The sequence below is a fragment of the Tilletiopsis washingtonensis genome, assembly GCF_003144115.1.
Source record: "Tilletiopsis washingtonensis strain MCA 4186 unplaced genomic scaffold FA09scaffold_11, whole genome shotgun sequence".
In the NCBI taxonomy this organism is placed as follows: Eukaryota; Fungi; Basidiomycota; class Exobasidiomycetes; order Entylomatales; genus Tilletiopsis; species Tilletiopsis washingtonensis.
In genome coordinates this window covers 680,528-702,537 of record NW_020312008.1, presented here as the reverse complement: position 1 = coordinate 702,537, position 22,010 = coordinate 680,528, and the positions used below count along the sequence as shown (strand labels likewise).

The 22,010-nt window shown below is 68.5% G+C and overlaps 12 protein-coding genes across 12 annotated transcripts; 5 read left to right on the top strand and 7 right to left on the bottom strand.

Annotated features, from left to right (window-relative positions):
* The first annotated feature begins 35 nt into the window (after positions 1-35).
* Positions 36-1,223, top strand: FA09DRAFT_330199 (hypothetical protein). Its single transcript, XM_025742509.1, has 3 exons — positions 36-175; positions 467-730; positions 931-1,223. Exons 1-3 carry the CDS (start codon positions 72-74, stop codon positions 1,199-1,201), a joined length of 639 nt encoding a protein of 212 aa, XP_025598318.1. The 5' UTR covers positions 36-71; the 3' UTR covers positions 1,202-1,223.
* Positions 1,224-1,733: 510 nt separating this feature from the next.
* FA09DRAFT_330198 (hypothetical protein) lies at positions 1,734-2,641 on the bottom strand. The gene is made up of 4 exons (XM_025742508.1): positions 2,510-2,641; positions 2,334-2,446; positions 2,172-2,263; positions 1,734-2,101 (listed from the first exon to the last, which is right to left on the bottom strand). Exons 1-4 carry the CDS (start codon positions 2,591-2,593, stop codon positions 1,902-1,904), a joined length of 489 nt encoding a protein of 162 aa, XP_025598317.1. The 5' UTR covers positions 2,594-2,641; the 3' UTR covers positions 1,734-1,901.
* Positions 2,642-3,174: 533 nt separating this feature from the next.
* On the bottom strand, positions 3,175-4,093 carry FA09DRAFT_330197 (hypothetical protein). Its single transcript, XM_025742507.1, has one exon. It carries the CDS (start codon positions 3,772-3,774, stop codon positions 3,442-3,444), a length of 333 nt encoding a protein of 110 aa, XP_025598316.1. The 5' UTR covers positions 3,775-4,093; the 3' UTR covers positions 3,175-3,441.
* A 79-nt stretch (positions 4,094-4,172) lies between these two features.
* On the bottom strand, positions 4,173-4,712 carry FA09DRAFT_330196 (hypothetical protein). The gene has a single exon (XM_025742506.1). The coding sequence runs from the start codon at positions 4,628-4,630 to the stop codon at positions 4,310-4,312; it is 321 nt and encodes a 106-aa protein (XP_025598315.1). The 5' UTR covers positions 4,631-4,712; the 3' UTR covers positions 4,173-4,309.
* Positions 4,713-6,636, bottom strand: FA09DRAFT_360830 (hypothetical protein). Its single transcript, XM_025745277.1, has 4 exons — positions 6,097-6,636; positions 5,831-6,031; positions 4,887-5,764; positions 4,713-4,827 (listed from the first exon to the last, which is right to left on the bottom strand). The coding sequence occupies exons 1-4, from the start codon at positions 6,559-6,561 to the stop codon at positions 4,788-4,790; spliced, it is 1,584 nt and encodes a 527-aa protein (XP_025598314.1). The 5' UTR covers positions 6,562-6,636; the 3' UTR covers positions 4,713-4,787.
* Positions 6,637-7,237: 601 nt separating this feature from the next.
* On the bottom strand, positions 7,238-9,042 carry FA09DRAFT_36849 (Arginase/deacetylase). Its single transcript, XM_025745622.1, has 8 exons — positions 8,636-9,042; positions 8,506-8,576; positions 8,055-8,446; positions 7,897-8,004; positions 7,777-7,844; positions 7,603-7,726; positions 7,463-7,546; positions 7,238-7,415 (listed from the first exon to the last, which is right to left on the bottom strand). Exons 1-8 carry the CDS (start codon positions 8,881-8,883, stop codon positions 7,311-7,313), a joined length of 1,200 nt encoding a protein of 399 aa, XP_025598313.1. The 5' UTR covers positions 8,884-9,042; the 3' UTR covers positions 7,238-7,310.
* Positions 9,043-10,231: 1,189 nt separating this feature from the next.
* On the top strand, positions 10,232-12,182 carry FA09DRAFT_330191 (hypothetical protein). The gene is made up of 4 exons (XM_025742505.1): positions 10,232-10,580; positions 10,639-10,954; positions 11,009-11,868; positions 11,934-12,182. The coding sequence occupies exons 1-4, from the start codon at positions 10,417-10,419 to the stop codon at positions 11,974-11,976; spliced, it is 1,383 nt and encodes a 460-aa protein (XP_025598312.1). The 5' UTR covers positions 10,232-10,416; the 3' UTR covers positions 11,977-12,182.
* A 405-nt stretch (positions 12,183-12,587) lies between these two features.
* Positions 12,588-14,342, top strand: FA09DRAFT_330189 (hypothetical protein). The gene is made up of 4 exons (XM_025742504.1): positions 12,588-13,246; positions 13,308-13,619; positions 13,676-13,875; positions 13,934-14,342. The coding sequence occupies exons 1-4, from the start codon at positions 12,715-12,717 to the stop codon at positions 14,180-14,182; spliced, it is 1,293 nt and encodes a 430-aa protein (XP_025598311.1). The 5' UTR covers positions 12,588-12,714; the 3' UTR covers positions 14,183-14,342.
* On the bottom strand, positions 14,203-15,760 carry FA09DRAFT_338996 (transcription factor Tfb4; the record flags this gene model as incomplete). The annotated part of the gene is made up of 7 exons (XM_025744164.1): positions 14,203-14,360; positions 14,413-14,548; positions 14,600-14,725; positions 14,791-14,993; positions 15,044-15,085; positions 15,143-15,342; positions 15,420-15,760. The coding sequence occupies 7 exons, from the start codon at positions 15,758-15,760 to the stop codon at positions 14,203-14,205; spliced, it is 1,206 nt and encodes a 401-aa protein (XP_025598310.1).
* A 237-nt stretch (positions 15,761-15,997) lies between these two features.
* Positions 15,998-18,028, top strand: FA09DRAFT_330188 (hypothetical protein). The gene is made up of 4 exons (XM_025742503.1): positions 15,998-16,123; positions 16,191-16,291; positions 16,362-16,759; positions 16,874-18,028. The coding sequence occupies exons 1-4, from the start codon at positions 16,075-16,077 to the stop codon at positions 17,655-17,657; spliced, it is 1,332 nt and encodes a 443-aa protein (XP_025598309.1). The 5' UTR covers positions 15,998-16,074; the 3' UTR covers positions 17,658-18,028.
* On the bottom strand, positions 17,439-19,881 carry FA09DRAFT_360824 (hypothetical protein). The gene is made up of 5 exons (XM_025745276.1): positions 19,384-19,881; positions 18,911-19,233; positions 18,777-18,849; positions 18,187-18,719; positions 17,439-18,125 (listed from the first exon to the last, which is right to left on the bottom strand). Exons 1-5 carry the CDS (start codon positions 19,790-19,792, stop codon positions 17,757-17,759), a joined length of 1,707 nt encoding a protein of 568 aa, XP_025598308.1. The 5' UTR covers positions 19,793-19,881; the 3' UTR covers positions 17,439-17,756.
* A 125-nt stretch (positions 19,882-20,006) lies between these two features.
* On the top strand, positions 20,007-21,910 carry FA09DRAFT_360823 (MAGE-domain-containing protein). Its single transcript, XM_025745275.1, has 4 exons — positions 20,007-20,542; positions 20,596-20,823; positions 20,885-21,130; positions 21,187-21,910. The coding sequence occupies exons 1-4, from the start codon at positions 20,119-20,121 to the stop codon at positions 21,744-21,746; spliced, it is 1,458 nt and encodes a 485-aa protein (XP_025598307.1). The 5' UTR covers positions 20,007-20,118; the 3' UTR covers positions 21,747-21,910.
* Positions 21,911-22,010: the final 100 nt, after the last annotated feature.

The following is a 22,010-nucleotide window of genomic DNA, read 5'->3' as shown; positions in this document are numbered from 1 at the left end:
CGACCGTGCATGCTGCTTCCGCTCCTCATCCACCCACCACCCGCTCTCCCCTCTGCATACCCACACGCACCATGTCCTACGCCGACGTCGCCGCCCACAACGCTCCGCCCGCGTCGCAGCAGCCGCGCCCGGACCCCAGCCTCGTTGAGGGCAGCCACGGCAACACCGCCGGCATGTGAGTCCGTGCAGCGGCGCAGCTGGGCGCGTGCCGGCGGCGGGCAGCGGCAGACGGGGCATGTGCGATGGACTGGTCTTCTGCGGAATACACGGCCCTGGGTGCTGGACCTGGAGGATGAGCAGCTCATCGCTCATCTGTGCCTTGATGCATGCGCTGGTGGAGCGCTGGTCACTGCGCGTGGTCACTCACGATATTGCGCGCGGGTGATTTCGCCGCAGTCGTGACGCTCCCGCCCTCCGGAGCCGCCGCACCTTGCCGCCCGTCCGTCCGCTGACTCTTGCCTTGCAGTACGCAGCACCCTGACGTCAACACGGGCAAGGTCAACGTCGTGCCGGCCGGCAGTGATCTGGAGCACCTGAGCACCGAGACGGGCGAGGAGTTCGAGGCGGCTGAGAAGCGCACAAAGGCCGAGGTGGAGCGCCTGCAGGCCGAGGCCAAGAAGCACCTCGAGCAGGGCACCGAGGAGGGCAAGCGCCTGGCTGACAAGGCCAGCAAGGAGGCGAAGGACCTGCTGGGCCGCGCCGAGGAGCAGGCCAAGAAGGCCGAGAAGAAGTGAGTGTGTGCGCAGGCCAATCTGCGCAGTGCTGCGTGCGCAGGCCAATCTGCGCAGTCCCGCTTGCGGAGTGCGCTCTGCGCAGGCTTGCTGGCCATGGCCGCGTGTGCAAGGCTGCGTGCAGTGCTGCGGGTGTGGTGTTGTCCTGCACTCCTCCACGCGAGTCTCCGTGCGGCCCGATCTGACACATCCTCTGCAGGATCTCGCGCGCCGCCGACAAGGCCGGCAAGGAGGCCTCTGACTTCTGGCAGAAGTTCTCGTCGAACCCCGAGTACTGGGCCAGCACGCTCGGCGCCGTCAACGCCGCGCTGCTCATCGGCGGCGGCGTGTGGGTGTATGCGAATCGCGACCAGGCGCGCTCGTGGGACCGCCGCATCGTCAGCGGCGTCGGTGTGGGCATCCTCTCGCTCCTTGGCCTGCAGAGCTACGCCGCCTCGGAGGCCGCGCTGAAGCAGAAGGGCAAGAAGTGAGCGTGGACCGGAGAGCTCGAGATGTGCGACCAGTAACGATGCTGCGGAATCTCCAATGCCACCACTTTATCCATGCGAGACGGGCGCAGAAGCGGAGCGCGAAGGTGGCGAGGGACAGCGAGAGCAGAGCGCGGCGATCGCGTGACGCGCCTGCATCCCCCCCCCCCCCCCCTTGACGAGGAGGCATACGACACGTCGTCGTCTCGGGATGCCTGACACAGCAGCAGGTGGTCCGTGCTCGACCGGCGAGATGCTCGACGCCGGGCACGCTGCGGACAGCCCAGCACCCGTGCGCGCAAGCTGTCTCACATGGTGGCGAGGTGCTTCGCCAGGTGCACGGCGAACAGTGCCGTCCGGGCGTGGCAAGGGACTCGCGGCGAGCCATCGAACGTGTGGCTGGTGCCTGTCGGTTGGCGCAGCGGGTGCGCAAGCGCAGCTCACAAAGGGTTGCCATGCCGAGGTGCTCACACACAGCGGAAGGGTAAGATCACATGGCGCGGTTCCCAGCGGGAACGGGGTAGAAGATACAGAGGGTCGAGCATGCAAGGCGGAGCCAAGTCTGGAGCTCTAGGTTCGTGTGCGCAGCGGCGGGGCGTGCGTGCGGGTCCTGGGAAAGGCGAGAGGGGTCGTGCAGGCCGGAGAAGGTCGATCGTGATGCGCGCGCCCGGGCGGCGCAAGGCGAGACGCAGGAGCAGGTGCTCTAAAGGCCAACGACGGCAAGCACGGCGCCGGCGGCGAGTGCGGCGCCAGCAATGTTCGCCGAGAGGCCCATGGCGCCGTCGGGGCGGCGCGTCGTGGCCGCGGGCGCGGTGCCGGTGGACGTCTGCGAGGGCGTCGAGGAGGCGTTCTGCGCCGCCGAGCCGAGTGCGGCCGTGGCCTGCGAGATGATGGCCTGGGCAGCTGAGCAGCAGCAGGCGTGTCAGCTGGATGCCGGCAGCAGTGCTCCGCGCGTCGGCCGATGGACACTCACACGCCGATCCGACGGCACTGACGAGCGCAGGCGACTGGGCGGCAATGACCGACGAGACGAGGCCCGGGTTGGCGCCGAGGTACGAGGCGATACTGCCGAGGGCGAACATCAGCTGCGCTGTCTGCGGCGGCGCATGCTTGCCTGTGCCGCGCCTCCACTCACGCCGGGTTCTGCAGGGCGCTCGAGGCCTGGGCGATGATCTGCTGGATGTCCTGGCCCGAGAGGAGCTGGGCGATCTGCGAGGCGTCGGGCACGCCGGCCTGCTGGCGCTTGGCCTGGAGTAAAGACGGCGCGTGAGCGGTGTGCGGCCTGGGCCCAGGTGCGGCTGCGCGACTCACGACGGGCGCCGCAGTGGGCTGGGCGTCGAGGGCGACGGCCGAGCCGACGAGCGCGGCGGCGAGGAGGGCGAGGGAGAACTTCATGCTGAAGGAGAGTGCGGCGTGGTGTGAGAAACGGAGTGCGAGAGAAGCGGGCGGGGGCGGGGGCGGGAGCGGGTGTGGGCGAGCAGGAAGAGGCGTGGCCCGCGCCGGCTGCCTTTATGGGGCACGAGCAGCTGCCTGCACAGCCCGTGCGCCGCGCGGGCCCGCAACGCACCCGCACCCGCACCGCACCCGCACGCCGCGAGCTGAGGTGTTGCTCTCGCCCCCTGCCCCGCTGGATGCTGCACCCTGCTGTGCCTGACAGGCCGCAGCGGCGCGCGGCGGCAGGCGGGGTGTAGGGCAGCCCAGCAGCAGGCAGCATCGCGGCGATGCAGCCGTAGCGCGTGCGGCGTTGGCCCGCACCCGTCCGCGACCACGCCGTGCCGCTCCCGCGCCTCGCATCTCCGCCGTGTCGCCTCTGCGGTGCGTTCTGCTGGGGGTGCTGCTGCGCTCCGGGGCTGCATGCTGCATCGCTGGTGCCGTCGTCCCGCTGCAACTGCCGCCGGCGCTGCACGCTGCGTCTGCTGCGCTGATCGGCCAGCGAGCTCGCCCGAGCGCCGCTCCCGATGAGATCGCCCACATCCCCCCGGACCCCGCTGTCACAAGGAAGGAAGAGCATGCAGCGCCGGGAGAGCCGCCGGTCAAGCTATCATCTCTATAGCCGCCAGAGGCACCTGTCCCGCTTGCACAGGCCGCCTTCCATGGTGCGCAGCGTCGGCCGCCGCCGTCTCAAGCGAAGCGATCGGTGGGTCGCTCGACGCAAGCCCGGCGAAGCGCGCCCTCGCCCCTGCCGTGGGCGGCATGCTCACTGCCACATGCAGCAGTAAGAGCATGGACGCATGACGGCCTGCTCACCTCCCCGTGTCGCACCGGGCAAGACGGGAGCTGCACGCATGCCCTCCGCCTCCGTGGCTTGTCGGTGTCAGCGCATGACACGCCGGCCGGCGCACGCACGGGGAGGGAGCATGAAAGCTTCCTCCCGCTGCAGCCGCGAGAGAGAGCGGCCGTGATAGGCGCACCGCCCAGGGCCTCTTGACAGCCGAGCCGAGAGCGGCGAGCGCCGGGCTCGCCGCCGGCACGTCCTGCAACGAAGCCACGACGGGCGCATCAAGCGCGGGAAGGGCAACGTCCGGCGTGGGCCGAGCGACCTGGACGAGCGCCCTTCGGCGCACGATCGCTGACATCTTTGGAGGACGCATTGGGCCAAAGCACGTGCTGAGCGGGTGCGGGCACATGAGAATGCTGCACTGTGTCGACGGTGCGCTCCACCCCTGCAGCCTCCCGGCTGATGCTCCATCGGTTGTCGGCGGCACGCCGGTACCCTGACGATGCTGGCGCTGATGGCGGCTGGCGCTCGGCGAGCTCGGTGACGTTGCGGCATGTCGGGCCGACGCTCGCCGACGCGCCGCGCGCCGCGGCGGCAGCGTCGCTTCGGACACCAGCCCAGCATCAGCTTTGCGGCGATCGCGAGGCGCTGCAGACGCATACTGCAGGCCACAGATAACCCAGCGCGAGGCGGCGCACGGCGCGAAGCGACCCTGGTCGCCGAATTCTGAAGGCGTGGGAACGAGTCTGCGATGGACATGCATCGTGCTTGATTGTTGTCTTGGGCGATGCCACTTCTGCATCAGTGAGCCCAGGGACAGGGACAGAGACTGTCCCAGGCAGGCCCCTTCTATGTGCTGCAGATTGCGGCGTTGAACGCAAGGCGAGGCTGCCTTACTGAGCGGTCTCAGCCGAGCGGTGCGGCATCGCGGATGCGCTCGTGCGCCGTACACGCGCGCGCCGCACAGTCAGACTCCCATTTGGTGCTGGAACTCGAAGCCTAGACTTCGGACCGGAAGCTCGGCAAGGCACTGCATCTGCGTCTCTGTTGGCTACGCACGTCGTCGGACGCCTACCACGCTGTCGCTCGCCGTGATCCCTGACTCTCACCGCTTGGTGTGCGCCGCAACGTGGACACGAGCGGCGGCTGGCGTGCTGGCCGCTGGTGCCGTCGGCTGCACAGCTCGCGTGCGCAGTGCTCCGTGCCCACACCATGTCCGCGCGCATTATCTGTGCAAAATGGTGACAGAGACTTGATTGGCGAGGCACATCACTCGGTACATAACAGCCAGAAAACGGATGCAGAACACGGGACGCAGCGCATAGCTAGATTCGTGAGCGAAGGAGGGACCTAGAGCTGGGCGAGCTGCCCTCATCTCTGGCCAAGATTGGTGCAGCCAAAGTACACGTACCTGTCGATGCAAGATTGGTTGAGTCTATGCGCAGGCTCGCTCCACGCACGTGTACTTACGCAGCGCCGTTGCCGTCAGCGGGAGTCGTGGTCAACTCGAAGCCTCTGAGGTCGTAGCCGTAGTTGCGCTTCTCCTTGCCGCCCGAGCCTCCAGAGAAGCCACTGCCTCCGCCGAGGCCTCCGCCGGGCGTGCTTTTTGCCCACCCTGCACCGCCGCCGCCGCCGCCTGACTTGCCTTCGGCGCCCAGCACGGAGCCAGCGCTAGCCGGGTAGGTGTCCAGTTTCGGAGGGGTTTTGGTCATATCGCCGTATCCCACCATGTTGCGGTTTTCGCAGTCTTCCATGGCCGTTGCGGTCTCAACACACTGTCCGTCACCGCGGCCACCCCAGGCAGCCTTGGTCGTGGTGGCGCTGGCAGAGGCATCTGCACCGGCACCGCCGCCGCCGCCAGCCAGGAAGAGAATGTCGTCGTACGTGGTGGCGTCGTGGAGCGTCACCCACGTGGCGCCGCCGCCTCCGCTGCCGCCGCCGGTTGCCTTGCCGCCGCCGCCGCGTCCGCCAGCAGCAACCGAGCCGTCCATCGCAACGCCTGAGCCAGTTTTTCCGGCGGTCCCCACGTAGATGTCAAAGACCGTGCCCTTGGCGAGATCGATCCCGACGTTCGAGCCCGCCACGCCCTCGGCGTAGGCGCCGATGCCTCCCGTTTTCCCGGCACCGCCGCCCCTGCCGCCCTGCATGTAGAAGCCCAAGTTCGAGCTACCTTGTTGCGATCGCTTCTGGCCCTCGGTCACCTTGATCGGCATGGTGAAGGTGTCTGGATAGACGCGGCTCGAGCCGTCGTAGCGGCAGACCACCAGCGAAGGCTTGCTGGCGGACTCGCCCTCGCCGGGACGGTAGTCCTGTGCCGTGCGGTACTCGCACTTGCAAGACTTGCACACCTGCAGCAGAGTCGTCCCGTAAGCACGCGCTTCGCTTCAGAAGAGGCTAAGGTTGCGTAGACCTACATTCAGATCGTTCGGGTCCGCAGGCATGACCGCACCACCGAAGCACCCCGTGGTGTCGATGAAAGGCGGCTCAGGCGTCGGCTCGGGCGTCAGCTCCGGGACCGGCTCAGGCTTCGGCTCGGGAAGCGGCTCAGGCTTTGGCTCAGGTGCGAGAGGGGCGGCGCATGCGCCGGCGGTGCAGATGCCAGACAGGCAGCCAGCCTGCAGCATGGAGGGCCATGTCAGCTCGCTATGCCTCTGGATGAGCGGGTCACTCGTAGACGCACCGGTTTGTAGCACGCTGCGCCCACCGGCTGCGGCACTGCGCACTTCGAGCGGCCGCAGTAGCCGCTGCCGCATGACTTGCTCGTCTCGCACCGCTCGCCCAGCGTGAGCACGGCACCTTCGACGCAGCGCTCGTTTGTGCACGCATTCGAGATGCAGGCGGTCTGTTTGTAGCAGAAAGACCCCAGCTTCTTTCGACTGTCGCAGCGGCGGCGATTGCAGAAGCTGTTTGGCGAGCCGCACTGGCTCGACTTGGTGCACCGGTCGCCGAGGGCTCGGGCGTCGAGCTCGGTCGTGGCCGGCAGCGCCGTCACGAGCGGCAGCGCCGCCAGGAGGAAGGGCAGATAGCGCATAGTGCTGGGGCCGGAGAGGAGAAGTGGCGATGAGGCGACGAGGAGATGACTGGTGGCCGGCTCTTTCTGGCCCCGCGCATGCCTGCCGCGCTGTCGTACCAACGCCAGCCACATGCACCGCTGCAGCTCCGCAAGCTCGTCGACGCATGGAAGCCTCCCGGATGCCACGAAGGAGAGACCCGCCGCACGCCTGGCCTGACAGCCTGCAGCGTGCGGGTGGCAGGATGCATTCGCCTCTGGCCGCTGCGCGTCTCAGATGCAGCCACAGCCGGATCTGCAGACCCACGGGTGTGCGACTTCGCCCTCCGACGCGCCTCTCGAGCGGCGGCATCCGCGTCAGGTGCAGCGCAGCCCAGGGGCGCAAGCGCGTGCGCTGCAGCGCTGCCGCCGCCCTCGCACGAGCTCCAGCTGGCGAGATCCACATTCTGCGCGAGCAGCGCTCAGCAGAAGCCACTCCTAACTGGCTCAGCAGCAGCCGCTCTTGACTCGCCGAGCACCCTCTGTGAGCCCTGCTCGGGCCGTGCAGATGGTGAGAGGCACGTGCGCCGAGCCCACACTGTGGCTGCGGCCCTCCAAGTCCCGCTCCCCACTCCTGCATCCCGCTCCCGCCTTGCCGCCGAGGGCGCGTCTTGAGTCGGAGTTCTTGACTCCCGAGGCTGCGGCTTGCAGATGCAGTGCAGCGCAGCGCGGGCCGCAACGGCGAAGCCTTTCCACAGAAGTGTCCAAGCTCGTACTCTGACTGGGCCTTCGCTGTGAGCTAAGTGCGCAGCCCTGACGTATCGAGCATCAGGCAAGCTAGGCAAGCTAGGCAAGCTCAGGACAGAACAGCGCCGAGCTCATCTATGGTGTCTCTCGGTGCTGCTTCACAACTCAGTATGTCGCCGAGCGTCGTGTGCCGCGTCGTGCTCCAGCTCGTCTTCGCCGTCCGGCTCGTCTACCTCATGGCCGACAGCAAAGAGATTCGCAATCTGCGGCCTGTCAGCGCGTGTCCTGTCAGTCTCGGGACGGCACTCACCTCAAAGACGAGGTCGCTGGCGGCGTACGCCGTGATCTCTGCGTGGTCGTACGGCGGCGAGACCTCGACGATGTCGGCGCCGATCTACATCGGCGTCAGTGCTGTGCGGCGCCAAGGCTGCTTGCTCTCCCTTCTTTCACCCAGTTGAGGCCGCGAAGGCCACGCAGAATGCCGTGCAGCTCGCGCGTCGTCCAGCCGCCGGTCTCCAGCGTGCCCGTGCCCGGCGCCGCGCTCGGGTCGAGGACGTCGATGTCGATGCTCAGGCTAGACAGACGTCAGCAGCGGCCCGCAGAAGTGCAAGGCTCGCGACGCACTAGACAGGCCGATCGCCAATGCGGGAGCGGATGCGCTCGATGACGCCCTCGCGGCCGAGCAGGTCGAGCTGTGTGGTAGCGTGAGCGAACAGCGCAGAGCAGGCAGGCCGGCGGCCTCACATCGCTCGTCATGACCCGCTCGAAGCCGACCTGGTCATCGTGGCGGATGTCCATTGGCCCATTGGTGCGGCAGCGCAGGCCTGCGTGGACCGAGGCATTTCGGTCGATCTGCCGCAGGGTCAGTGAGACAGCGGCGCTGCCTCGTATGCTGCACGCACCAGGCCCTCGTCGGCTGCCCGCGCAAAGAAGCTGCCGTGATTGATGCGGCTCTGCGGCGTGGGCGTGCCCGGCGAGTTGTACACCTTCCATGTGTCGAGGTGTGCGTCAAAGTGCAGCACAGCAATGGGCTGCTCGTACGTCTTGTGTAGCGCACGCAGGATCGGCAGCACGACGGTGTGGTCGCCGCCGAGCACGATGACCTTGCTGCGGAGCGCAGTGCCCGTTGCAAAGCGCTGGCCTCGCTCCGTCTCTCGCGACACGAGCGGGGTACGCTGCAGCAGCGTCACGTAGGCGGCCTCCATCTGCGCCAGCGCCACGGCCGGATCATACGGCGTGATGGGCACATCGTCGCAGTCCATGAAGAACAGGGCCTCGTAGGGCGCTTGTTCGTCTGCGAAGGTGAGCAGGTCAGGCTCACTGCGCTTGCCGTCCTGCTCTCGTGCAACTGACACTCGAGGGACCACGAGTTTGTGCGCTGGCGCCGCGACGCCTCTCGGATCGCCTTCGGCCCGAAGCGGGCTCTGGTTCGGCACAGGAGTTAGCGCAAGCCGGGCCGAAGGCTCGCCGAGCAGCGACGTACCCGGGGCGGTACGAAACGCCGCCGTCAAAGGGCATGCCGAGCAGCGCCACGTCGAAGCGCACCTGCTCGTTGTGCAGGCAGCTTGTCCACGGCAGTCCGGCGAAGGACCGCACTCCGCCGTGCGGCGGCATGGCCGAGCCGGCATAGCCGCTCGACGTCCAGTCGGGCGCAGCGGCGCGTGCGGCCTGCGCTGCAGCCGTGCCGAGGAGAACAGCGCCGGCCAGCCAGGCGCAAGAGACCACCGGCATCTCTGCTTGCGGAGTCGAGTGCTTGATGTCTGGCCTGTCAGCCCGATCGCTATGGCGGCGTAGAGCGCGCAATGTCTGTAGCGCTCAGGCTGCCGCTGCACTGGTGGATTCGTGATGTCAAAGTCAGACGCAGGGGCGAGACGCGACGACACCTGACGACGCAGCTGCAGCACGCAGGTATCGCGTGTCGCGTGCCGGCGTGCGGCAAGGGTTCAGCGCCAGGCTACACAAGGGCAGCGCAGCGTCCAGTGGGCAGCACGAAGGACGCTCTGGACACAGCGGCCTAGGTAGCGGGGTCAGCCGCAGCAGCAGGAAGACCTTAAACTGACGCTGCAGCCATGCAGCACCAGACCGGCAGCGGCAGCATGCCCTGGGTGCTGATATAGAGTGGACAGCACCTCAGTGCCCCAGCATCACCGCCCGCATGCCGCTGCAGGCGGCAGGCGGCAGGCGGCTCTTGCAATAGAATAGGGGCTGCCGGTGGGCTGTGATGGCTGCATGGACGCTCTGACCGTCGCAGTAAGAGTGCTTTCCAGAAAGAAGGTGCAAACTCGGCGGGCTTTGGGTGAGGGCCCAGGTGCAGTCATGTCGCACCGCAACAGCTGGCTTCTATTCTATTCAGACTCTTACTCACGCCTTGCGCGTGCAGCAGCAGCGCAGCAGCAATGCATCAGATGCATGCATGCAGCACAGGAGCAGGTGACAGCGCCGCAGCAGCATGTGGTAGAGTAGAGTCGCGAGCTGCTGCCGGCTGGGTGCTGCGGCAGCCGGCCGCGGCAGCCATCGAGCATGCAGCCGCTCAGCACTCTACTTCAGCTCCTTCTGCCGCATGCTGACGCTGCGCTGGCGCTGTGCTCTGCCCGCCGCCCCGAGGCGTGCCTCTGCACCCTGTGCCTGCTCTCGAATGCGAGCGATGCATGCGCATGCACGCGCGGGAGCGCGGCGCGCAGCGGCGACCGGACACCGCACCCGAAAGCACGTCTGACGCATGGTCAGCAAGAGGAGGGCAGCCAAGTGCCAGGTGCAACATCACTGAGTATCCCAGGTTTGCCTACAGCAGCGCTAGACAGCAGCGCTGCAGCAGAGAGCACTCGCAAGTCGCAGCCCCTCGGATGCAGCAGCAGAGGCTCGCAGATGGCGATGATGCAGATGGAGCGTGCATGGTGCGGGCCGGACCCGCCCGCAGCACCGCAGCCCCTCAGCATGCACAGCAGGCAGGGTGCAGTCAGAGTCGCACGTTCGGGATGCAGCCGCTGCCGCCTGCATTCGTCCGTGTGGCGCACGCCGCTGCAAGAGGCGCCTCGAGCGTGCATGCTGCGTGCGGTTGCAACGCAGCACCAAAGCCAGCGCTGCAGATGCAGCGCTGCAGAGCGGCAGCACCAGAACGCAGCAGCAGGTGCGGGGGCAGCAGCATCCAGGGCGCAGCAGCCCAGAGCCGCTGGAGTGCTGCGCTTGAGCGGCCAGGGGTACATAAGCCGCGCCCTGCCGCGAGCGGCTGCCGGATCCCCCTCACCCACCTCTCCACACATCAAGATGAGGCTCTCGGCATACCTCTCCGTCTTCGTCGCCCTGACACTCAGCGTGCAGGCCGCGTCGCTGCCCGCTGTCGAGGACGCCGTCGGCGTGGCCGACATCGAGCTGGCCGACCGCACGGTCCGCACCGTCGGCGGCTGCATCAAGCGCATCAAGCGCAACCAGTGCGTTGCCTGAGAGGCTCGCCGCCCACTGTCGCTGACCGCAGCCTTATTCTCGCAGCCTGCAGAGCTTCTGCCGTGGCTACGTCAAGAAGTACAAGAAGAACGGCTGCAAGTGCAGCACGCCGCAGAACAAGCTGCCTTCCTCGATCCGCAAGTACGACAAGGCCATGATCGCAGAGGCGTGCGCCGAGGTTGCATGCATCTCGCTCGGCAAGTGCAAGGCCAAGCCGACAACACCTGTGACGCCGGCACCCAGCGACCCCGTCGTCGAGCCCGAGCCGACGCCCGAGCCGACGCCCAAGGACCCGCCCTTCGTCGACCAGACGGGCTGCTTTGGCGGCGCCGAGATGCCAGCGGACCCCAACGACCTCAACGTAGGTCTTGTGCCTGCGCTCGCGCGGCCTCTTGCTGACGTCTGAGCCCTCCAGGTCTGCGCCAACTGCAAGTGCGAGTACCGGGCGCTGGACAGGTCGATCCAAGGCAGCGACGTTGAGTTCACCCGGCGTGCTGTCGATCCAAGCGAGGCGATGCTGGTCCGCTGCCAGTACGATGCGTCGAGCAGCTCGTACCCGGCAAAGTTCACGATGCCAATCACACTGGACTCCCCGCGCGCCCTGGGCTTTTCGCTGACGGGTGCCAGCGGCGGCGGCAACGGCCGTGCGGCCGGACCTGGCGGCTTTACGCAAGGCCTTGCAAGCAGGCGAGACGCACCCCAGAAGGGCGACGAGTACGACGTCTACCTCGGCCTGCCGGGCCAGACTGGAAGCGGCCTGGCCGCCGGGCTCGCGCTCGGAGGCCGTGGAGAGGGCGGCAGGGCTCTCGGCGGTGGCAGCGGTGGCGGAGGATCCACGTGGGTCACGAAGCACGGCGCCGGCAGCACGGACGCGGATCAGATCATCATCCTTGCGCCCGGCGGCGGTGGTGCTGCGCGCGACGCCATCCCCGACGACAACCGCGGCTGGGGTGGTCGCGGCCGCGGCACCTGCCGCACGCCGCGAGATGGTGAGACGTTCCAGCGCGAGATCTGCAATCGCCGAGGCGATGGTTACGGCGACGACTCGAAGGACCCCGATTACGTCGCCATTGCTTCCGCATCTCGCACGGTCGGCGCGGACGGCCAGTCTGGCGGTGGCGGCGGAGGCGGCGGATACGCCTTTGATGGCTACGTGGGCGGCGGTACTGCAGGCGGCAGCTCGTACTCGGGCGGCGCTGGAGGCGGCCAGCTGCGCACTGAGGAATTCTCGGGGCTGGCGCCCGATGCCGCTCCGTCTGACGGCACTGGACGCGCGTGAGTAGAGAGTCAGCGCTGGAATTGCTGCTGGGGCCTTCGCTGACAGCTGCTGCGTCCCACAGATACGTGGCCTTTGGCTGCTTCGGCGGCCAGCAGCAGCGCTGAGCGACAGCTGCATGGCCGCAGGTGTTGTGTCTGCGACATCTGGCGCAGTCGCGCTCCTTCCCTCCTCTCGACCGTCTCTCCTTTCCTCTGCTATCTCGCTCACCATGAAGAAGCCGCGCGCGCCCGCTCTCCTGTCTCCTTTCGCCTTCACCGTTCCCTCGTTTGCTCCGTCGCGGCTTGTCTGCTGAATGCCATGTCACCTTTAAGCGATCTGCGCGCGCGTGCCTTGCAGCTCGCAAGTCGAGCGAGTCGAGGGTGACACATAGCGGCCGTCGAGAGAGGCAGAGCGCTGCATTGACACTGCGCTTTTATAGCGAGCCATCGTCGCGGCCGTCCAGTGGTCAAGTCAGTCGAGTCGAGTATGTCTGTGAGCCCGCTGTGCGTGGGAGCACGGCGCGGCCGGGCCTTCGCTCGGTGCGCGGCGAGGGATAAGGACCTGGCTTGGAGTGAGAGTCTGGAGTGAACTGGAAGTTGTGCACGAGGCAAGGCAAAGGCAGCGGCGATCGATGCACGGGCCACGCGCGCGCCCGGCGCGCCCCCGCACCTGCTCTCGGGCGCCGAGCCCCACGCAACGTGATAGGTGCGCCGCAGCCATCCTCCGCTCCGTCACCGCCTGTCAGGCTCCATCTATCGACGCATCTCGCCCTCACGCCTGCCGCCTGCACGGCTGCACCCGCGCCCTCAGAGGCCGGCCCATCTAGCCGCCTCGGCCTCGAGCTCACGCGCCTCCCGCACACGATGACGCGCGGCTCGTCCCCGCTGCCGGTGCCGCCCTCGCTGCCGCGCGCCGCAGACGACAGCAGCCAGTTGGAGCTGCAGCCCGGCGTGGCGCTGGGCCCGTTCCGCCTCGGCCTCACGCTCCACGCTCTGCTCAGCTACCTGCGTCGCGAGGCGCGCCGCTGGCCCCGCGTCGAAGTGACGGCCGGCCCGACCGATGCGCCGCCCGCGCCGGTCATGGTCGCGCTGTCCCTGCCCGACGGCGCCACGCTGCATCTCGCATTCGAGACGACGTCGCAGCGCTTGCAGACTGCAGCGCTGCACCTGCCGTCGGCCAGCGGCTCGGCGCCCTCCGCGCCTCTGGCCCGTTACCGGGGTGCGCCGCTGCCGCCGCTCACGCGAGCAGCCATCCAGCGCATCTGGGGGCCGACGTACCCCATGCGCCAGCACGTGCGCACGCATGCGTTGCTGGCAGATGAGCCCTCGGGCTCGAAGGAGGGTTCGGCCGTGGAGCATCTGCTTTGCTACCCGGGCGTAGCGTTTGGCTTTGAAGGTGCGTGCGGCGCAATCGTGCGGCTCCGCAGTGGTCAATCGCGCTGAGCCTCAGTCGGCAGATCCGACGCAAGTTGCCCGCACCGTGTACCTCTTCCGCGGCTTGGATCCACACGCGCCCGAGCCTGCGCCGCCCCTGCATCCGTCCGAGTCGCAGCCACCTGCGATCACTTCGGCGCGGGTGAAGCCAGGCTCGTCCGTCCAGCTCACGTTCAGCTCGGGCGACGAGGTCGAGCTCGTGCTGGGACACAGCACCGCCCAGGACGTGCTCGCCGACCTTGGGGCGCCCGAGTCGCGATGGCACCGCGACGATCAGCGCCTCGGAATCCACTTTGGGCCGCATGAAGCGGACGAGCCGTCTCATGACACAGACGGTGAGCACTGCGTGCGGGTGAGCCTTGCGCCGCGGCTCACGCCCGGATCGTCGCAGCGGCAGGCATATTCCATAACTACCCGTCGCTCGGCCTTGATGTGCTCCTCGAGCGCTCGCAGGATCAGGACTCTTCTGTCGTCTCCAAGGTCGTGCTTCACTCGAACAGCCCAGGGACCGCTTTGTTCGGACGCTACGAGCGTGTGCCATGGCGCATCGCCGCTTCATCCGATCAGTCAGAGGTGACCTATGCAGATTCGGTAAGCCAGACGTGCTTGGTGCGCCTGAGACGCTCGCACTGATCAGCACGAGCTCCAGCTTGTGCAGCTTCACAAGCGGCTGCGCCCGCAAGGCGCTGGCAAGTGGGAGCACGGAGGCACGGTCGACGGCGGCCCGGAGGCGGAGGCGCAGCGCTGCCCAGACATCATGGAGCTGGACCGCGGCGCCGACCCCGAGCTGCAGCGTCTGCGCCTGGACGTCCGCAGCCGGCTGATCGGCTTTCCGGGAGTCGTCGTCGAGGTGGGGCCCGGCGACAGGGTTAGTGCTGTTGTGCTTGTGCCGTCCTGATGTGCTTCAACGAAGCGAAGCTACGTCTCGCCATTGCCTGCTTGAGGAGACACCGCGTTGTCATCTGCCTCCTGCTCTGCAGCGCCCATCGCGGCGCGCTGCTTGCGGAAGCGCGCAAGAGTGTCGGCGGGAAAGCTGGTCTCGCACGTGAAGCACGAAGGCCTCGGCGAGCAGAAGACTGGGCAGACGCATCAGCCTTGCGCATGGCTGTCCGCGCCTGTAGCACGCACTACTCAGGCACACCGAGCAGACATATCCGACGTCGACGATGCGCCGGTGACAGAAGCACGCCGCGCGGAAGTCCACCTCGTCTTGGTTCGGCAGGTTCATAAACGGGCGCGTCGACGGCGACGGCAGGTACATGGTCTGCGCGCTGTGAGCGCCGGCAGCGCAGAAATGCCTGTGCACTGAACTCACCAGCAGGGTCTGCAGCAGACCGCGCGGATCGCGGAGGCGGAAGTAGGTGCCGGACGTCAGGTGGCTGGCCTGCTGCAGAAAAACCGAGTCCGCGCCCAAGATCTTGAGCACGTCGATCGTCACGCCCTGTGTGTCAAAGCATGTCAGCGCTCGGCCAGGGCGTAGCCCAGGGGACCCGAGCGTGCACGCACCTTCTTCTGCGCAGCGAAGATGCTGTTCATCATGGGCACGTACTGCGCGCTCGCGTCGCTGCTGACGCTGAGCACGAGGATGCGCACCCGCGGATCAGTGGCGCCGCCAGCGCCCGGCTTGGGCACGGCGATCGATGGCGCGGTGGCCGAGCGGTTCACATCGACCGCGACGGGATCGTGGACGGGTGCCAGGCGATTGGTGTCTGCGAACGCAAGTCAGCGCCGTCTTCTGATAAGCAGCCAGCATGCTCACGGCAAAGGGCCTGCGCGACGGCGGAGACGACGCCTGTGGGAGCTGCCAGGGCACGGTTCAGCATTGCGCAGCGCCTGGACGAGGCGCGACGCGGCTCACCCGTCGTGACGCCTCCGGCCTTCTGGAACTCGCTGGTGAAGCGCGCGATGCTCTCCTGCACCCCCTTGACGATGGCCTCATCCTGCTCCAGAAAGTGCGCGTACGTGCTCGAGTCACCACGCGCCGCCGGCCGGGCTGCACTCGCACCTCCAGTGAGGCTGGCACTCGCGCTTGCGGTCAGAGACGAGAAGAGCAGCGAGCTGTGGGCTGCAACGATGAGCCGAGCCGCATGCGTGCTACGGCCGCCACGAAGGTCTGCAGAGAGCAGCGCACTGACCAGTCTCCGAGGCCGGCGGCCCACACGGCCAGCCCATTGCCGTGCTGCATTGCGCCGTGTGCATTGACGAAGACCTGCACGGCGTCGATGGCGTCCTTGAGCAGCGCGAGGCCCTGCTGCGAGCGGCGCCCGACGCCCTCGGCGGCGTCTGCCGGCTCGCCACCATTGCGCGCCTCGTCGCCGGCGCCGGCCCAGGCAAGCAGGTTGAGGTCGAGCACCAGCGCGAGAAAGTCGGGCCGCGAGACGGCGTCGCCCACGGCGCCCGAGGCCAGCAGCGGCGCAGACGAGACGGCGTGCGGCGGCGCGGGCGCGGCGGGCAGAGCCACGCCGGGCGCGGACATGGCCGGCAGCAGAGGCGTGCCGTTTGCTGCGTGCCGCGTGCTGCGTGCGGCAGGCTGCGTGCTGCGTGCGGTGCGGCGCTGGGCGGCAGGTGTGAGGGCGGGAGTGGAGGATGGACAGGGTCGCGAAGGACGAAGGAAGCTCGAAGCGCACGGCACGCGGCCGTGCCGCCTCCGCTCGCCGCGCGCCGCGGCGCGCGGCGCAGCTGCTCCACCTTCCTCCATCTCCTCCATCTCCGAGCATCAGGCCGCCCATCACACGCGCGACGCCCGTGCCGTCGCCGCCACGCCCTGCTCCATCCCGTGCCACACGCAGCATGGCGTCCAACGGGCATGCTGCCGCTCGCAGCGGCGCCCTGTCCGACGGTGCGTCGTGCCCGGCGCCCACCTTGGCGTGCAGCGCCAGCTGACCTCGGCCTGGCGCCGCTCGCAGAGCAGCGCAGTCTCCTCCTGCACATCGCACAGGCGGACGAGCTGCCGGAGGGCCTGGACTGGGCGGCCATGCGCCGTGCCTGTGCGGCACACGTCGCGGCGGTGAGTGCGCCCCCTCGCTCGGCGCCGCCCTGCCGTGCTCACCACCCACTCTGCTCGCCGCTCGTGCCAGCTGCTCGAGTCCTGGCCGCAGCAGTCACCACGGCTGCATCCCGCAGCGCATCTGATCCCGCCACCCTCGTCTGCACCTGCGCCCGCACCCGCCTCTCCGCCGTCGCTGTCCAGCCGCTTTGTCTCCGCCGCGCATGCGGCGCCAGACGGTACCGCAGAGACGGCCACCGATGCCTCGCTGCTCGCCACAGACGCGCTGCCGGCGCACGTCGCCTCGCAGCGCGCGGCGGCGCTCTCGCAGGCCGCCGAGAAGGGCGTGCATATTGTGCCGGGCGACGAGGCAAACTTCTACGCGGCCAAGACGCGCGCGCCCGAGGGCGGCAGCTGGGGGCGGCGACTGGGGGAGGAGGAAGTTGCGCGGGAGAGCGCCGACATTGCTCGCGCGTTTGAGAGCTTCGAGTGAGTGCTGTTTTGGCATCGACACCGGGCCTGAGGAGCACATACGTGCGGCCGCCCATCCCGGATTGCTGCAAGAAGTCGGGGCGAAGCGCTGACCAGCGCTCCGGCCGGCAGTGAGCCGCCATTCACGATCCAGCGGATAGCTGAGCTGCTGCTCTCGCCGAGCGAGCACGCATCGTCGCGCGAGAAGTACCTGTCGGCGATGCGGCGCTGCCTAGCCGTCACGGCCTCGCACGCCTCCTTCTTCGACCCGGCCCTCACAGAGGGCCTGTCGAACGCGGCGCCGCACATCTCGGCCGACAATACGGCACCATCGACTGCGCCCCTGTTCAGTCCCATCGGCTTCCTCGTGCGTCCCAGCGCCGAGGGCGCTCCTGATGCGAACATGGACGTGCCCGGCATGGAGCTCGGCGGCGCCGACCGCACGACGGCGGAAGCGCTGCAAGCCGCCAGAGCGGCGGGCGCAGGCGGCGGCGCGCCAGGCACTGCTGGAGCACTCGCCGATCCCTCAGCTGACGGCAGCGGAGCACCACATTCGGACGTCGCGAGCCAGGGAGAGACGCCCAGCGTGCCCGTGCCGGCTGCCCCCAGCGCCGAGGCCGTGGCATCTGCGCCTCCGGACGCTGCGCAAAACGTCGGCCCGTCGTCTGGCCGCGCCACGGCGCCCGGCGTGCCGACCGTGCCGCTCGGGGTGCCGCGCGGCATCATCGACGAAGTCGACGATGGCCGGCCAGCAGCTGCGATGTCGCATGCACTGGAGCGCGACACTCCGCAGGCAGACAGCGGCAACGGCGCACCACAGCGTGACGGCGCAACGGACGAGACGCTGCGCGAGCACAAGCGCGCGCGAAGCGACGCATCGCAGACCGGGACGGAGCCTGCAGCCGAGGGAGCGTGAGGGAGGAAGCCTTGTCACCCAGGAGAATGCAAAGTGCACACGGATCAGGGACGTTGTGCCCGCGCAAGCCAAAGCTGTCAGCTCGCTGTCTGACGCGTGTCATTGCTCGGCCGCGCTGCCCGCAGCAGGCCCGGCAACAGCGCCTGAACTTGGCTCTGCGGAGCGTGACGCCGTGCTGTCCTGTAGCGGAACGTGACTGGCATCGTGGCTGGGCGGTCCTTCGCTGTGCTCCTTGCCTTTGCCGGCGCCATCAATCGTGGCTGCCGAAGCCGAGCTGGCGTCACCCGCTTGCTCCGCGCCCTGCTCTGCCTCGGAGGCGGCAGAGGCCGCACCGGCAGCAGCAGCGGCGGTGGCAGCAGCGGCGGACTCGGCGGCACGCTCGCGCCGCTCGGCCCGGACCTCCTCGAGCTGAGCTGCTTTGAGGTCGCGCTCGGTCATCAGACGCTTGAGCGCCTCGAGCTGACGTTTCTGTGAGCGGAGACGGCATCAGCTCTGCTCTGCGCTGCCGAGAGCGGCCAGCTGCGCTTACCCGGATGAGTGCATTGGGAGTGGCGTTGGCCTCCGCCTGCTTGCGCTTCACGTGCGCATCCATGTCTCGGCACTGTCCCTCGAGCTGGCTCTCGCGCACCCGCCGCTCGATCTCCTCCTCGTCGAGATCCTCGTCTTCGGCGCCGTCGTCGTCGTCGCCGCCCGAGTCATCGCCCTCGTCCTCGCCCCACAGGTCGCCGTCGACGTCTTCGCTCGTGGCGCGTCGGCTCTGCGTGCGGCTGCTAGAGTCGCTTTCGCTGTCGCTGACGTCGGCTGCCATGGCGGCCTCGAGCTCGGCGGCCAGAGCATGGTCCACCTCGCCGACGGCGCCGTCGTCCTCCCAACCGCTCTCCTCATCCATGCGGTCATCCTCCATGTCGTCGCGGTCTTCTTGGTCGCCGAACATGGACGCCCCGTCGCCCATCGCTGAGGCGTCATCGTCGCCGCCTGCTGCTCCGTCCGCGGCTGATGCTTGGCCGCCCTCGCCGTCTCCCTCGTCCTCTGACAGGTCGGCCATGGCGGCGTCCATCATCTCTGTGGGCCAGACAAATTAGCCCTGCAGGAGGGGCGACGCCGCAGGGCAAGACGCACCGTACTCGACACGCTCCGCGCGCTGATCATCCTTTAGAAGACGTTCGACCTCTTTCTCGACAGTCTCGATGATCTGGCCGGCACACACGCGGTGTAAGTGGCGCCCGTCTGCTGATGGACGGGAGCACACATACCCTCTTGTTTGCGCGCTTGCGAAAGCGCCGCTTCCGCGCCAGATGCATCGGCGGAGTGAGGCCGCTGTCCCAGACGTACTCGCCCGCGCCGGCTTCGCTTCGCTCTCCACCGCCCGCCGCGCTCGTCTGGGCGCCAGGTGCGGCCCGCGTGGCTTCAGCCTCGCTGCCAACGCGATGAGAGACGACGAGCATCTGCGAGATGTCTGCAATCTTGAACATCTGCCGGTTGTCGAGCGTCTTGTGCGTCTCGAGGATGGTGGGCAGATCGACGAGCTTTGCGGCGAAGAGCGAGTCGCCCAGGCGGAAGACGGCGCGGCGTGAGTCTGGAGCATGGCCAGTCAGCTCCAGCGCTGGCCAGCCGCAGCACATGAGTCCCGCCGCAGCCACGACGCATATGCTAGACAGCCGCAGCAGATGTGTCCCGCCGCAGCCCCGCCCTCTGGCGCAGTCGCAGCGGCGACGGCCCGACTCACCCTTGAACTTGAGCTCCACCTGCGCTCCCTCCTTGCCGATCTCGCGGCGGCGCACCCAGTCGCGCAGGCGCTCGCAGTCGGCGCCGGGCGGCATGCGCAGCACGAGCTGCTCCTCGAACGCCAGGCCCTCGCCCGTCTCGTCGTCGCTCGAGTCGAGCTCGCGGTCGTAGCCCTGCATGTAGGCGGCCGTCTTGGGGCCCGTGCCCTCGCCGCCCAGCGAGCCGGCAGCGGGGCCGGCGTTGAGGTTGAGACGCAGGCGCGGCGCCGTGGTGCGAGCATACGTGCCGCCGCGTGCGAGGCGCGACGCTGCGGCCGAGGACGAGGGGCCGGCGCCCGCCGGCGGACGGCGGGGCCGCATCGACGTGCGCGGCGTGCTGCCGCTCGGCGTGGGCGGCGGCTGCATGGACATGGCCGCGGCTGGCTGAGAGTAGAGGGAGCAGCGGCGCGCACGCTGGCTGGGCGACGCGAGGGTGCAGTCGAGGCGCGAGCCTGTGGTGGTGGCAGGTGTCGAGGGACAGCGCTGCGGCGGTGCACGCCCAACATGCACAGACGCCTGCGTGCGCCACGCGCCTCTCTACGCGCTGCACGCGCCGCACGCGCCTCTGTTCAGCTCCACCTGCATCCTCCGCGCCGCCACGCCTGCGTGCCCGCTCGTCTTCTCCTCTCGCTGCCGGCCAGGCGTTCATCGCCGCCTCAGCGCTGCTCTGCCCTCGGCGCTCGCATCCGTCCTTCGGCATGCCGGCCAATACGTACGCGCGCGACGGAGCGCGGCGCCGCGCCGCGCGCGATGGCGCCGGCGAGAGCTCGCGCGGCGCATCGCGCAGCAACGGCCGCCGTGCGCGGCAGCACTCCGAGGAGGAAGAGGAAGAGGAGGAGGAGGGCGATGATGGCGATGCTGGCGTCATCGAGCTGGACGACGACAGCGGAGGGGAGCGCGGCGGCAGCGCCGACGGCAACGACGATGAGAGCGACGCAGGACAGGAAGAGCACTTCCGCATGGCGCGGCGCAAGAAGCTGCCCGTCGGCAAGGCTGCGCAGACTGCGGGCGAGAAGCTCGGCCGCCAGGAGCTCAACCGCAAGGCGCAGGACCTTGTGCGCCTGGCGCTTTTCAGCGAGCATCGGCGGGGAGCGCTGCGCCGCGACGAGATTACGGAGAAAGGTGCGCCGGGTCCCGGCCTGGGTCTCTTGCCTCGCTGAGCTTTCCTGTGCCAGTCATCGGCAAGGCGTCGACGCGCGCCTTTCCCGTCATCTTCAACAAGGCAGCCAAGATCCTGCGCGCCACGTTCGGCATGGAGCTCGTGGAGCTTCGCGCACGTGGCACCGAGTCGCAGGCGCATCTGAACCAGGCCACACAAGCGCTCGAGAAGGAAGCGGCGGGCAGCGGTGCGCGCAAGAAGCGCGCCCGGGAGGAGAGTGCCGATGCGGAGCCGTCCGAGAAGGGTGAGTGCGAGCGCCGGGGCCGCCTGGATTCCGCCAGCTGACAGCGAGCGCTCCGCATCAGGCGTGCTCTCACACAGCTACGTCCTGCGCTCGTTGATTCCTCAGCGGCTGATTGCTGGCATGGGCACGCCCGATGCTGCCCTGCAAGCCCCGGCAGCTGGACCGTCTCAGGGTCGTGCTGCTGATGCGCGTGACGGCGAGGGCGTCATGATCGACTGGCGGCGCGCAGATGGACAGCAAGCCGCGATGGGTCTGCTCATGATCTTGCTGAGCCTCATTCTGCTCAATCAGCGCGTGCTGCCCGACGGTGAGAAATGCGTGTCCGTCCTCCTCTGAACTCAGCTCACTCTCTTGTGCGAGCAGAGCAGATGCGTGCCAGTCTGCGCCGCCTGGCTCTCGACCCTACCGAACCGCTACCTCGCGCGCTGTGCAACGACTTGCCCTCCGGAGGTGCCGCCGGCGCCGGCGACGGCCGTCCGACGGTGGACGCCTTCCTCGGTACCCTGGTCAAGCAGGGCTACCTCGAGCGCGTCCGGTCTGCGAGCGCAGCAGGAGGCGGCGGCGGCCGTGCCGCCGAGGGCGCCGCGTCAGGCAAGCGTGCCATGGCACGCCGCCGCAAGGACGGCGACGAGGCCGAGGCATTTGAGTGGCGCTGGGGCGCGCGCTCCGAGATCGAGATCGGCGAGCGCAACGTCGCACACTTTGTCGGCGAAGTCCGCCTCGGCGCCCCGCCGGGCGACGGCGGTGCTCGCAACGCCGACGGCAGAGAGCGCCGAGCACGGGCATCGGGCGCCGGCGCTGGTGCACGCGGGCCGCGAGCCAGCGGAGCCGGTGCGGCACCCGCCACGCAAGGCTCCGCAGCAAGAGAGAAGGCGCTGCTGAAGGAGATCGAGCGCGCCGCCGGCTCTCAGCTCGTGGACTAGGCGCCGCTCCTATCGCTGGGCAGCACGACTCGACTGCCACGGCCGGCTGCTCTCTGTGACGGGCTCCTGGAATGATGTTCACGGCTAGCCATGACCCCCGTCTGACACTTTTGACGATCGATCTTGTCTGTTACTGCTCTGATGAACTGTGATGCGTCACCGACCGACGGCCCCTAGGGCCCCTGGACTCGAGGAGGGGCGCCGCGCGGCGTGGCCTCGCACGACGCGCCGGAGCACGCACAGACCAAGGTCGTGCATCGTGTG